The sequence below is a fragment of the Meleagris gallopavo genome, chromosome 10 (genome assembly GCF_905368555.1).
Source record: "Meleagris gallopavo chromosome 10, MGAL_WU_HG_1.1, whole genome shotgun sequence".
Taxonomy (NCBI): Eukaryota; Metazoa; Chordata; class Aves; order Galliformes; family Phasianidae; genus Meleagris; species Meleagris gallopavo.
The window spans coordinates 6,754,025-6,768,937 of record NC_139413.1 but is presented as its reverse complement, the minus strand read 5'-3'; the positions used below and the strand labels follow the sequence as shown (position 1 = coordinate 6,768,937).

The 14,913-nt window shown below is 41.7% G+C and overlaps 1 protein-coding gene across 2 annotated transcripts in view; it reads left to right on the top strand.

The window, feature by feature from the left end:
* The window catches only part of ATF6 (activating transcription factor 6), a 72,023-nt gene that overhangs the window by 27,721 nt on the left and 29,389 nt on the right, over positions 1 to 14,913 (top strand). Inside the window, exon 14 of one of the 2 annotated variants that reach the window (XM_085231283.1) lies at positions 2,005 to 2,116. In XM_085231283.1, coding sequence (XP_085087409.1) covers positions 2,005 to 2,116 — 112 coding nt within the window. Of the gene's footprint in view, positions 1 to 2,001; positions 2,117 to 14,913 lie in introns of both variants that reach the window. The other variant, XM_085231282.1, reaches the window with a different exon arrangement.

Below are 14,913 nucleotides of genomic sequence, written 5' to 3'. Positions count from 1 at the left end.
CCTTTTAGAACACCCTTGCTGGTGACCTGTTGGTCATGGGTGAATCCGTGCATAGGAAGGTACTAACAGCATGTGGATTCATCTTTGTGTGTAGTACTGGCAATTCCAACATTGCTATCTTATGTCCTGAGTTCCAAAAGAAAATTGATCAATTGTAAGGCGTTGCAGTAAAGTCAAAGAAGAGGAAGATCAAAATCAAGTTGACTTAAAGACAAACATACATGAAAAGTTCTCAATTCGCTTCAATCTTCTTAGCCTTCTTCAGAGGTGATTTTGATAAGAATTTCTGTAAATGTGCAGATATCAGATATCAAGCTTTAAAGAGCACTTACTTTTAAAGTTTCTTACTTTTGTACTTCAAAAACTGTGGTTCTTGATGCTTCAAGCACAGTGCCCACAGCCTTGCTCCTTAAAACAAGCACTCTTGCCACGTATTTTGCTCTGTAATGCATTACAGAGTGTCCTTCTAACTTTGAAAGTGAAAAAGATTCATTTATCTTGGAATAAATAGCCAGATTCAACACCACTGTTTGGAGACACAGTCTAATACACAATATTACTAAAAAACTAGAAGTTTTGAACCTGTTTTGACTCCTCCATTTCTCCCATCCTTTCACGAAGCAATCTGTGCTGGGTAGCCTTAAATGCACAAAGGTCAGCATGATATAAAGCCAGTAATCAACTGTTGTTATCTGGAATTCTGAACTAGTGATAGACGTGGAACTCCTTTACCTTGCTGAAGGCCCATTGGTTCCCATGTACTTTGTTGTTCCATCCCGTGCTGGATTTCAAGTTATAAAAGGCTGTTTTCCAGATCTAGCTGGATCTTCTGTAGTGTGGGCGAGAAAACGGAACTGTGGGACCTATTTCAGTTCTCAGGATGTGTTTTACTGAGCAATATGTGGGTGTAGTGTCTTTTATCACAGTACAACTTCAATGCTGAATCTCAGGAGTGTTCCCATGGGCCTACGTGTTTTTATGAATGAGCAATCAAGCTCAAGTTAGCTTGGGTCTTTGTTTCCTGTGTGTGAAGGATGTGATTGTAGTCTTCACTTGCATAGTTTTGCTAATGGGGGTATACAGAATAGAGCTGTCTACTCTTGATCCCCAGGATTTTCACCTCCCCATCTTGCTAAGGGAAGCCTGGTTTGGCAGCTGCACTCCTATCTCAACAGGGCCAGATGAGCAGTAGGAGCGGAGAGAATGATGGCCTGCTATTACTGCTGCTCAAGAAAATCACTTGATGATAGATTTGAGCCTTGTTTGAGAGGCGTAGTTATGTATATTTTAGAAACATACCAAAATAATCTAAATCAGCCACCATAGTTTAGAATCTGGGTCAGCACCAGACAGCTTGGGAGGAATAGTCTCATCAGTGTTTTTGCCACAAATACTGCAAACAGATAGTATGCTATTAAAGTGGGAAAGAATTAAAATGACTGGTTGGAGATCCAGCTAATGGTTTGTCTAAGTACAGCTTTGCAATTTGATTAAATGTGGTATTTTTGAATGGGAGCAGGATGATAACAAAATGTGCTGGGAATTTCTCACCTTTCCAAGATAAACAGTGGATTGCATGACTTGCTAGTGTTTTCACACAGAATATTTTTGACAGTGTATTTTCCATACATCTGGGATATTTAAGATGAGAATTGTGGAAAAGATAAGCCAGGATTACATGAATGCTGTGAATGTCTTCTTTTTACTCCACTATCTAAACTGAAAATGAAGAGCAAATCTTTGAGCTGACCAGAGATGCAAAAAAAGAAGGCGAATGAAAGAGAAGATGATATTGTTGCATGGAAAGCTCTGTTTGTGTTTAACTTTACACTACTACACTTCAGTAGATCTGGTTGTCTTCACCTGTATTATGTTCTTCATGCTCCTTCAATGGATGAAGAGCTGCTGTTTTTTGAAAAGCATGTGTTTTAAAGCCATTTTCTCATTAAAGTTAACTTTCTTGTGTCTAAAATAATTACTTTCTTCCCTTCTTGATTTCAGCAGGAACTCAGGGAATGAGCTGCAAGTGTATTATGCCTCTCCAAGGAGCTATCAAGACTTCTTTGAAGCTATTCACAGAAAGGAAGATACATTCTACGTGGTGTCATTTCGCAGGGTAAGTGTAGCAGTTGTTCAGTGCTGGTCTTTTGTATGAATCTCTCAGTCTGTTTGTTACGCTGTGTGTCTTGCGACAAGAGATGATGTAGTCAAACTTGAAGCTAAACTTGCTTCTTCGTAAGTGATGGTTCAGTATAACCTTCACAGGAAAATGGCCAGATTGTGCTCTGCTCAAATATGCCTGCCACAGTTAAGATTGGAAAGAGAGTTTTGCAGAAAGCATTGTAATGCAAGGGCAGTACAGCGTGGGATTGTTTGAAAATCCCAGGGACAGGGGAAGCAGGATTGAGGTAGAAGTATCTGGAGGTGAGAGACCGTCTGCAAAGAAATGGTATTTCTGTTTGCAGGGTTTTTAAAGTAAAACACTGATGCAATTTTATCAGGTAAGCAGTAGGTAAACTCTGTGTATTGTACGAGTTTCTAATGGGACTAATTGTTAGACACCTTCATTGAAAGGTTAGTATTGACTGGCAGCGTTAATACCTTAAGCTAGCGAGTTGTTCACCCTCATCATAGCTATAGTAGGAGTACTGAGCCTTGAGGTTGAATAATTTTTTCAACACAGCCATAAAATCCTTCAAGGCCAGTGTGTGATTCCTGCTACTCTGCAAGAATTCCAGTGGAGGGTTTCATCGCTCTTCCTGTGCCTGCTCGTTTTTCCAGATGTGCAATGTTTCTGTTATGGATTATGCAGGCAGGGAGGGGATTGAGGAACACAGTGACAATTTGGAGAGAGAGCCTGTACATGGCCATGCTCAGGAAGCTCTAAAGAGGCGGAACCTTTTTGTGTGTGTTGTAAATGTGTTAAGAGCTCTTTTTGTGTGCATGTCAGTACAGAGGCACAGAGCTGTGCTTAAAGGCATTCAGTTGTGCACATGTATCTCATTGTATTGTGGCAGTCAATCCTGGCAAGCGCTTCAGGATGCTGTGAACTTACTGCAGCATTTAAGGAGTTGCTTCTGCAGGGTGCAAAGTACCCTCAGCCCAACGCACCCCAAGTGGAAGTTTCAACCCTCCGTTCGTGTGGAGTGTTCAGAAAGTATCACCATCTGTTTTGTGTCTGCAAGGAAATTGGAAATAAAGGAAAGGTGCTCAGGCAAAGGGGGTTCTGTGGGGTTTTTTGCTATTGCCAAACTGGCAAATCTGCCTTGCCAATTTCTTCCTCTCAAACACCCTTCTCCCAGCCCTGATTTGACATTTATAAAGTAACAAGTAGGCCAAACCAATTTTTCTTTTTTAACATGATCAGGATGACTGAAAGAGCATTTGTTGAATCTGAAAGGCAACAGCTTGAAAAATAAGTGTTTGTATTGCTCTGTACAGCTCCTTAGCACTGCAGTATTACAGCCAGATGCGTGGTGGAAATGAAGGGTACGTTCAGAGTTCTGTAAGAATAACTCCCCTTTGGCAAACTTATGCCTGCTTGGAGAACAGGGCATAGAGTTCTGAGTTTGTGCAATACTTGCTGGGGTCTCATTGTAATACTCACTCGGGTCCAACCTGTGGTTAAACACTTACATGTGGTAGCAGGCCAATAATCAGAGTAGTTAACTGGATATTTGCTTAATAGGTGTAATAAATTTTTTATGCTTCAGGGCATAGGAATAAATGTACTCTGTGCACAAATTATTTCTGCTAACTCAACATAATGTTATTTCTATCTTCTCCTAAAATACTTCCATTTGAGATTTTCTATGTCCTGTGTTGAGCAGGACTTCATTCAGAGGTACAGTTTTCTGTTGTTTTATGATTTTCAGTTTGAGACAGGTGAGCTTTTGTGCTAGTGTACAGGACAGGCTTTTGCTACAGCTTTGATAGGCATATTCTCACACGTACAGCACACTTAGCAACAGTAAAAGCTATTTTAAAACTGGAATTGTGAGTGTTTGATGACACTTTCTGTGCTGGAAGCCTGAGTAGTCTTGATTGCAAGGAAAGCTACAAGAGTGAGAAGCTGCTTGGGATCTGGTGATGGAAATCATTAAAGCAAATGGTGGTTCAGGCAGCAGCTGGTGGGTGGGAGAGTCTATTTCCTTTGTTTTGTAAAGGTCTTGCTGAGTCCTGAGACTTGTCTGTAATGTATATTTGGCCCAGATGTGAATCTGGAGTCTTACCTTGCTAAGCCTCCTGCCTTGCTATTTTGAGGTTGTAACATTAGAAGAGAATTGTTATATATGTGCTTATTCACAGCTAATGTTTTCTAAGGACGCCGCAACACCTTGTTTGTTTCCTCATCCTGAATGTCCTGAATGGTAAGAGGCAGGAAACTGTACCTGTAGCTACAGCAGCACATCCACATACAAGCAGTCCTTCCCTGAGGTTGGTGGAACCCCTCAGCAAAGACAGCAGCTGGTATTGCTCAGCTGCCCTCTTTCCTGATGGTTTCAGGCAGGGGAACGGACAGGGTGGCATGCATATGTGTGTGCTTATGCAAGGCCAGAAGCTTGAGCATTGCCAAGTGTCTGGTGCCTGTTTAAGAGCACTGAATGATACGCACACAAGAAACTGAGTTGTGTGGTGGGATGGCCCGCGGGAAGCAGTTCTGTGGCAGTAAAAGAGTGCCTGTGGCCACTATTCAGCCAACAGTACTAGGCTGTGCATCTTCAACTCTTAGCAAAGCTGGTTTGCACCCTGAGTTAGAGAGCTGTGTTTCAAAGCTGAGAATGGAAATGTCTTCTCTCGCTCCAGCTGAAGACATCTCCACACATCTTCGAAGTTCAGAAATCAGAATGCGTGACTTCGGTTTCCAGACAGTGATAACAGTGTTTGCCATACAGAATTTTGTTGTTTTTGCACAGATATTTTATAAACAGTATGACAAACATGATCATTTAGAAGAAAATTACTGGATCTGGATCTGAGATGCTATTTCTTCCTGGCTCAATCTTCTGTCAGTCTGCCCCGTGTAAATCAATAGATGTACATATAATAGTTTGTGTAACACATCTTTCTTTGGTCTAGTCTGCAATAACTTTCTTATTATGTGAGATATATGTGTTTAGAAAAGGTTCAGGCAGAAGAAAAAAATATAGCGGTACTTTTGTTAGGATTAGGGTTTTATTAAGGGTTGAGTAGAAATATGAGATTAGTTTCCAGTATTGGGATTACTAGGTTGTGTCACAAGGCTGGAATTTTGTTATTAAATGCTTGGCATGTTCTGCTGTTCTTTCAGCTAACAACACAAATACAGCCAGCACCAGGCTCTGCATATCCTGAGGATGAGTAGAAAGGAGTAGAGAATTGATAATAGAACATTTTACAGGAAACTCAAAATAAAAAGCAGAACAATGTTTGTTTAATTCCTCTTTTTCTGTCATGGCTGTAGTCCACCTGAATGCGTGTGCTGGTACACAGGTTCTGTTTACCCTGTGTACCCCGTTGGATTAATGACCTGGAAGCTGTCAGCTTTCATTTGGAATTAGAGCTGTCCTTGGAAATGAAGTGAGCCTTGTGCTCCAGAATTCCCATCGCTTGGCTCTGCTTTCTTGCAGGGAGAGGTTTGGGGACTTTTAAAAACCATATATGAAGTTTATTTGGTGGCAAAGCTGTGGGTATTTTTGTTTTATATATGAAATGTTGTCAAATCAAAAGCAGTTTTATATACCACCTCGTTTGTTACTTTATGGGACAAACCTGATCTCGTGACAAGTTCTGCCCAGAGGCACTTTCAGATGGCTGGTCTGGATTGGTTGTGATTGCAGGCAAAAAGAGCCCTGCAGGACTGAGGCAACCACCATCTGGGCCTCAGCCAGGGATGCCCTTCACCTCAACACTGCTGGCACCTTTTTCTCTGGACCCTGTTCCCTTTTCACTGATGCTAGGAGCTGAGAGAGGACGGATTTCCTCTGAATGTTGAGGGACGGTTCCCTTGTGTTTACTTGTTCATTTGCCAAGGTAGAAGCAGTGCCTGGAGCTGATGGGCACAGGCTCTCCCAAGCATTTAATAGGTTGTTATCAGTTAGCAGAAATATACAAAAGGACAGAAATCATACAGTTAGGAGAACCAGGGATTGGGTCATTTTGGTATTGGTGATGTGAGCTTTAGAGCTCCAGAGATCCCTTCCACTTCATGTCTCTGGGATCCCCATTTTTTGTGCTCAGTGTGTAGTACCACGTAAACCACTGTTTATCCCTGATCTGAGTGCTGAAATGTAATCATTTTTTTGGTGAGTTTTCCAAATACTCAGACTTGCAGTGGAGGAGCTGTGCCTTCACTTCCCTGGATCTTTGAGAAAATGGCATTTGCTAGGACTGCCCATGCATCTCTTACTTGGCAAGACTCAGCTTTCTGAAGATGTAAGGTTGGGCACAGTCATCCCTGAGTGGTGCTTGGTGGTTCCTGTAAGACTGAATTTCTCATGATCTCTTCAGCTTTTTCTCTCTGTGCTTTGGAAGGCTTGCATGTGCACATACCACAGTTGGAGTTGGCTTTCTTTCCTTTTTATAAGGAGGTTAAAGGAAGATAAAGTAGTACTTGGATCAACTAAGACCATACACGAAGAAGGACTTTCACTAAAAGTCTACAAAATTTATTTTCTGCTATTGCCAGGAGACTCTTAGCATCATTTTTTTTTAACCACAAGAAATATGTAGCTGACAGCAAGCAAAGAATTCTTGAACGAGGTCAGTGTTGTCTCCCAGCTCTGCCAGGCTTCAGCAGCCAACGTCCTTCACAGGCAGGCTTTGTCACAGTTTATTTCTGGAGATGTTAACTTGTTAATTTCATTATTTATCCAACTTTTAGGAACTTGTGTTCAGCTTTCCCTTAACATTGCAGAAACTGACACTTAGCAATGTAACAAAATATGTGCTTCCTGGTATTCACACCTGCTGTCCCCAGATGCTCCAGTGCTCAGAAGTCGTGTATTTACACCGTGGATCTAAGCTGTGTTGCTTTGGGTTGACTTTAACAGCGCGTTCAGAGCCGAGAAGTCTGTGCAGTGAAGAATAAAAGCAAGTTGCCATGTATCACTGAAAAAGAGTGCCACAATTGGAGCTCTGCTGCTAACTGTAGCCGGGAGAGAATGGCATGGGATGGATGCCTTAATCTGATACAGTGATTTGTAGAAATGTTTGGAAATACTGCTGTTAGCAGAAAGGAAAGCTTTTGGGGGTGAAAAACAGGTCTTCTGACTTGCTGAGTTTTAATTAGCTTCCCCTCGCTGTCGCTAGATGGAGGCCAAGTGGAAATCTGTCCTCTCCCTGAAGCATGTTGGAGTCCCCAGTTGGTGTTGAACCCCTGTGTTCATTTCTTCCAGGTCTAAGAGATAGAATTGTCTCTAGCTTTGCCAACACCTTTGATTTCTGCCCTTTGGCATCTCTTATGCCAAGTCTGCTTGATCTGTTCTGAAATTCCAGCGGAACGTGGCTGTGAAATTCAAATTTGTTGAGGTACCATGCTCTGTCAGCTGGGAGGAGAGGCACCTGGCTGCCACTGCAGTTATCTTGTAAGCCTGGCACTGCCTGTTGTAAAAACTGTTCTTTTTCCAGAGCTCACATCTGTTTTGCCAGAGCATTCAGACCTTGCCATTGTTTCTAGAATTACTTTGTTAGCTTACATATGTAGGAATGAATTTCTGCTGGTGATGGCTCCAAGTGAGTCACAGATAAGTGCAGGAAGATAGTTGTGAAAGCGGTAGGAGGTTTTGGTACTATCATGCTCAGAGAGAGCGAACATTCCTCCTCGTTGAGCACAGAAGGTAAGAAAAGAGCATAGGATTCTTCTGAGGAAAATCTTCCCTTTCCTGGCTAACCTTAGCTGCTTTTTAAAACATGAATAGCTAACAATTTGAAAGGCAATTAAATAGATCGCAGAAGAAAACAGCCCTTCTAATTTACTTTGAACTGTAAATGGTGCTCCAAATCCCCCCACTTCTCTTGTGTGGTTAGAGGCAGAATCCCCCCAGCTCCCATGGCTAAGCAGTAGATTTCACTCTCATGGGAGGCTGTCAGAGATGCTTGGCTGACATCATTATAGGCTTATTAAGGACAATGGCGTTTGTAGCATAAGTGTGTAATTACTGATATTAATGGAATCGTGGCTTAAAGTCTGATCCGTTGGGGAATTTAAAAGGCCACTAACATTCCCTCTCAGTAATTTCTGTATTTCAAAGTGCAGATGTCTCCTGGTATTAAAGCTGACTACATTTAATGGCAGTGCACATGCAATATCTTGCAGTATATTGCAGTAAAAAATGGATATTAAAATTTAATTCTGGTTATTACATATTAGAGCAAGGGTAATGCTGGCCCTATGGAAATCAATGGCAAAGCCATTGCCAACTTCAATAGAACCAGAATTTCACTTTGCAAATCTGTTCAATTCTGTGGTACATAAACCATAGAGCTTCAGATAAATGTTTTATTTGAAGATGTGAATTTCTGCTCCTAAAAGCCAACATCTGGAATGGACATTTAAGGATTTCTCAAGTTGTGCAAACAAGCTTTTACGGAAGTGATTAAACCAAATTGAAATGAGGACTTTTTTTCTTTCTTTGTCAGTATCTTTCTCACACATGCAATGTGTTAGAAATAAAATACCTAATTTGTGTTCTGCTTTTGTTAGTAAGAAGCTTGTGTCATGTTAATTGTATTTTGGGTGGCACATTATTTACAGGCAGCAAAAGATTATAGTGTGTTGAAAAGGAGAGGAGACTCTGCATTTCCAGTGGCTCAGAGACATGTACACAGCAGCCACGGTCTCAGAGCTCTTCTGTGCTGTATCCACTACTTAGAAAAGCAGACGAAGCTCAGGTAGTAGCAGTGATGTTCCCAGTGTTAAAACAGGTGTGCACAGAAAAGCAAAGCAATGACATTGCTGTCATCTGACCTTGGTGCTTTTACCAGTTAAGAATCATTGTTCTGTTCTGTCATCAGGTAGGCTGTTGTGAAGGACCAAATCATTGCTGCTGCACGACGTTGCTTGGCAGAAATGCTTGTGGCAGTACTTTGCTGTGCTACAAACATAGTTTTGGAAATAGTTTGAACTTATTCAGGGAACGTAAGCAAGACAGGTTCCAGTTCTTTGCAGATTTGATGCCACGTGTGTCCTGCAGGCAAAGATGAATTGTAGTGAGTTGGCTTCAAATGATGTTTCATGTCTAGAAGTTCAGTTCTAGCATATTTTTCTCCTATTTTGTTACGTTTATCAATGGGTATTTTGTCACTGAACTTGTAGTTTTCTTCTCTGGACTTTGTTTGGGGATTTCTGTGGATAAGGTTGTATCATTTGGTCTCCCATTTAGATAAAATGCAAGGATGAGACTTTTGAGCATTGCTGCTTCTAAAGACAAAGTATCTCGTTTGTATGTTTGCGTCTTGTGAGTTTGCAGCTGTTTGCAAGTTAAAATGCAGGTTTTTGAAAGATTTTAAAAGCTCCCATTTATCCTATGAAACCTGACCTAAGCTATTGAGAGGAAAATGGCTTTACCATAAGAATTTAAGATCTTGTCCTGTATAGTGTATGGACAACAAGAGTCATATGTACTGAAAGACCCAAAGCTAAGGGCATAGTATCCATAATAAAACTGTTAGGCACTTTCAAAACGAAGGTCACCCTTTAGCCTGTCTTCTCTATGGAGCTGACCCTTGCCTTTGGAAAAAATGTGAGAAGGAAAGCAGTATGTGTGGTTGTGCTTCATCATGCCCTGAGTCTCACGAGCAAGCAAGCCATTGTCAAATTAGAGCTGCAGTTGACTTTCAAATTTGAAAATCTTTTATGAAAACCTCCTGTTTCCATTTAAGTATCACTAATGAAAATGAATCCTGCCTGCTACATTATTTGCTACCAGTTCTCTTGGCTAAACTGTGCATTCTCTCCATGTCGGAGAGAATGTTCTTCTCCCAGAGCTCTAGTATCCGTCTGAAAATGCAAAATGAGCTTTGCTTTTGGCCTTTCTTGCTGTCAACCTCCCTGCATGGAATATTTCTGGTAGGCATGGCATAAGGGAGAGCTGTCAATTGTGGGAAGAAGAGGGTTCTCTGTGGTCTTCTGAGTACTCAGCTGGGGAATGTTGCTTTTCATAGCAGCTTAGGGCTGTTGCTTAATCTAAAAGTCTTCAGAATGAAATGTAATAATCTGAAATTAATGGTACTGTATAGTGTACATATGGCCCTACTGTAATCTTGAGATTATGGAAATGCATGCTTAAGAAAGCAACTCCAACTTTTAAGTAACAGCTCAGAATGGCATTTTTTCTATGGTTGTAGATAAAGACCAGTGATTCCTTAGAAAGCATTTCTTTCAGAGCCTTATGGGGTTTTCCAACAGAGCCTCCAATGGTTCCTTATTTCTCGCTGCTGTTACTCTGCAATGTCTGGAAATTTTGTCCTGCCTTGAGAGCATGTTCTCAATGGTACAGAAACAAGAGCCATGTTTTGTAGGGCTAGCATCCAGGAAAGCCAGCCGAGGCAGACAGAAGAGCAGGAGCCAGGCAGTGAGGCACCTTGGATTTACAGAGCAGACAGCAAAGAGGAGCAGCCGGCAAGTACCAGCTGCACTGTAGCCTCTTCCGGGCAGCAGCTGTTTGGCTCAGCCCGATGCAAACAGTGGTTAGGAGGACCAGAACAAGAATGCAGAAGCGTTCCCGAAGAGGGAGGTAATGCCTGTCGCATCAAGTGTGGTTTTGTTTCATTTGGAAGTGCCTGTTGTGTTGTAAGCTCTCCAAGACGTTTTGGATGCAAAGTCTTCGTCACTCTGATTTTTATCTCCTCGGAGTGCCTTTGAGTCCTGCTGTCCTCCAAATAAAATTGAGAATAAATGTGGTGTTGAGGACATATGTGTAAGCACAGACAGAAAGTCACTTGAATATGCCTGGCGTGGACCTAGAGGCACTCTTGACTTTCGTGTGCATAGTCTTGAGTCGTTTGTCTTCTGTATGGTTGCTGGAACTTCATGAAACATATTAATGCTGTCACTGAACTTCTTTCAGCCTTATATGTCCCGGGCCTAACTAATACTTTGTTATTTTTAAACTAGTGTTTGGAAGGACAACATACACTGTAGATAATTACAGTGAAAATAGAACGTACTGCAGAAATCATCTCCAAAACCCAAACTGGTTGCAGACAGATGTGACCAGTAATAGCATACATTTATTCAAAATCTGCTGTATGCTTGACAGACAAAGAGTTGTGGGCAAGAAATAGAGGAAGATTGTTAGTTTTGGAAAGCCCCTGTAAAATACCCACTGCTTGTGAAATAGATGTGGAGATAGAATAGAGAAATAGAACTGGGAAGTATGGGAGGGAGAGTGGTTGTAAAGTGGGAATTGTCTCAGTACAGGAACGTGACAGCAGTGTCTCACTTAGGAGGAGTGGAGAATAGGCACTTGCCAACAGTAAAGTGTGCAGGAGAGTGAGATTGTCTACAAACAACTAAAGGGCTTCAAAGTACAGCACGCAGTGGAAATGCAGCTCTGGAGCAGTCTCTCTTCAGGAAAGAGACCAAATTCAGTAATATTTTAATAATGCCAGATAGTAATGCTTTTTTCTTCAATGGTAGCACTGTATTCTTTGAAACAAATTCAGCTGAGATTATTCAGAGCAGTTCCCAGAAGGGAATGATAGACTCCAGTTATGATCCGTAGCAATATTTAATTATGGAATTGACGCTGACTGAGTCCTAACTACATGAAGACACAAATATTACTTTCAGCTCCATAGCTGCAGTAACCAGTAAGGCTTTAACCTAGTGTACGGTAGGAATGAGTTCTTGGATGAAAAAATAACCTTCATGATCTTTTACACAACTTCATTGATGTTATGTACAGAGAGCACTTTGAAATACACCTGCTTATTTTCTTATTTGAACTTCATGCTTTCACAGCTTCAGAGTACTTTATTTTTTTTTCTCGTTGTTTTCCGTTTTTGTCTGGCAGCCCTACCTGGAGTCTTCATAAAAATATAGTGTGCATCATTCAGGTGTTCTTGGTTTCCCTAAGCAGTGTATGTGTACACAGCGCAAATCCTACCTTCCAGCAAATGTTAATCATGATTATAGTCTTACATCTGAGATCATTATTTAAAGTCTTACAAACGCATTTAGAGTTAATTCTGGTCAGATGGAGTTATTTGCTTCCAGTTGGAGTTGATCCTTTTGCCAAATTTTTAGCTGGACAACACACAAAGCTTATTTTCTGAATTAAGAGCCCAGGTGCTATTATGAGTTTGCACAGATTATCACCAGCTCCCACTGGACTGAACAGAACTCCTGAGCCTTCCAGGTTTTATTTTTACATCAGTTACTCCTAGGGTAGGAGGCATGATAAAATGAGCAGTACGTTTTTATTTTTAAACTGTTTTAAAACTTAGTAACTGTCTTTAAAACTGAGACTGAAACTCAGAAGTTGTTCTGTGCTTCTGAGGCTCTTGGTTGCTTGCGACCTACCTACTGGGATGGAAAGACAGGCTGCAGAAGTCTGCTTTGTTCTCATAAAGGGATAAGAAAAGGCATTGGAGAACTCCTTGGCACCTCAGTCTCCTTTCTGAGACTCCTAGAAAGCAATAGGCCCTATTCTGTGAATGCAGTTTTTTTACCCAAGCATCAGCAGTTCCAGAAGTGTATCCGCTGTAGCTAGAAGTTCTTTCAGAGAATCCTGTGTGGATACGTTCTATCTTCATAGCAAGAGGGGCACATGAGCAGCTCGGTATCTGCACCATGAGAGCCCTAGGTGGAAATGGCTTGTGTTAAATCACATGGCAGTTTGCTTAGCAAAGCTCTACTGAACAAAGCTCCGCTATCCACAGTAAAGTCAGGAGTGTCAGTTATCAGAGAGGGGTGTCTGATGAAACTGAAAAAGACCTTAAGCTGTACGCAGACCAAAAGCTCCCTGTGTGCAAGGAAGGGTGCAGTGTCCATCTTCTGAAGTCCAGCCAGGCTTCTGTATATTAAACAGTACTCTTCTGTGAGACTCTAGAAATGGACATTCCCAAGCTGTGCCTCATTGATGGTTCCTTCCCTGAAGCTTTGGCCAGTGCTGAGTTTCCTGGGCTGAGTCACTTGTTAGCATCTGGGAGGCACTGTTCAAACTTGCCAGGGAATCCGTGCGTAGCTCTCCTCCTTTCTAAGAACAGTACTGATTGCTTGAACCTGGAGTTTTTGATCAGGAGATCAGGAACTAATCCCTGGGCAGGGATTGCTGAAAACAGGGTTGGAAAAGAGGCATTTTGCTGTCTCTGGCAGTCTGGGGCTGACATCTCTAGAAGGGTATCTCCTTAACATTGGGAAAATACACGGGCTTCTCTTTGCTTTTGCTAAACCATGTGTTTGGTATATGCTTACCAGCTGTAACTCTCCGGCAGGCAACCAAGGTGCTGCATACAGTGTAGGTAAGAATTTTCCTCAATTCTTAAGCCAACATAGAGAAATATGGATAAAAAATGAAAAGGAACATAAAGGTGCTGTTGGTTGTGAAAAACTGGGCAGAGGTAACACTTTTCTTCATGTAGAATTCTAAGGTAGTTAATTGTGGCTCTAGGAGAATAATAATAAAAAAAAAATTGTAAAGAATTACATCTGCAGATGAACCATTTACATTCATGCAGAACACAGAGGTAATACTGCAGGTGCTGAAAATGGAGCGTTAACCCAGTTAGGAATTCTCTGGCAGCCTTGTGACAGGGTAGGTCTGTTTAAGTGTCATGTTGGTTTATGTTTGTTGTGACAATCCAGGACAGGAGTTACACACAGCATGTCATTTGTCAAGAGGTTAAAACTATCATGTAAAAAGTACATATGTAATTCCTTCTTGTTATCTTGCACGTGCAAGTCTGTAAGAAGGAAAGTAAGCATGCAGACTTTTTCGTGGAGGAAGTCTGATGTCCCATATGTTGTCAAATAATCAGCATTTGACTCTCTCCAGCAGCCTTGTCCCTTCTCCTGGCGGGTGTAATAACCATTACTGCCCATCATCCTCCTGCAAATTCAGGACCTCTTCACACGGCTCAAAACCAACAGCCATTACGACTTACAAGTCTCCAGGTCTGAGTAGTTGATGTAAAAACTTGCCTGCTGGCTTATAAAAGTCAGTTCCTGTAACTAACTTAATTCTCTTAGGAAATAGGAACCTAAGATTGAGATGGATCTGGATTAAAAGGAATGAAAAAAAAAAAAAAACAGAAAAAAAAACAACTCTGAATCTTAGCTGTGGCACTTCAACTTTCGTCTGATTTTGTTAGAAATCACCTTTACTTGCTTGTAGCACTTGCTCTGTTTGAAAGCATGCTGCCAAAGCCTTGCTGCACCTACTTTGTCTTGTATGAAATCACACTATTGAATTCAACCCATTGGCAATAAGTTAATATGTGCCTTGACTGTGTTTCCCTCCCAGCAGTGGCATGTGCAGTTTTTCTAGGGCTGTGTGCACGGTAGGTATGCTTGTAAACACATTTCTGTGTGATCATAGAAGTGGAGGGAAATGATCTGCAGCTCGGGGACTGCCTCAAGTTCACACTGCCTTTGTGCAGGTTCAGGGGTAGCTCTGCAGAGCCAGGAGTGGTTCAAAGGCCAAGGGGGAATGTAAGCAAAAGTGTGTGTGTCCACCAGAATGAAGCAGCGTGAAGCTTTTACTGTTCTCTCTATCCCCTCGCATTGAAGGCCTGTTTAGTTAAATGTGACACATTTCTCACCGATAGAAATTGCGTGGGTATAGGTTGTGAAACTCAGCCAAAGGCGACTTAGAACCTCCAGAAGCTCTAGAATCACCAGGAAATTCAGTAGCCTGCTGGGGTGTACATCAGATGATGCTAGTCACATTTAAGATGTTTCACGTTCTCCACGCTCTTCCTATTTTCTCC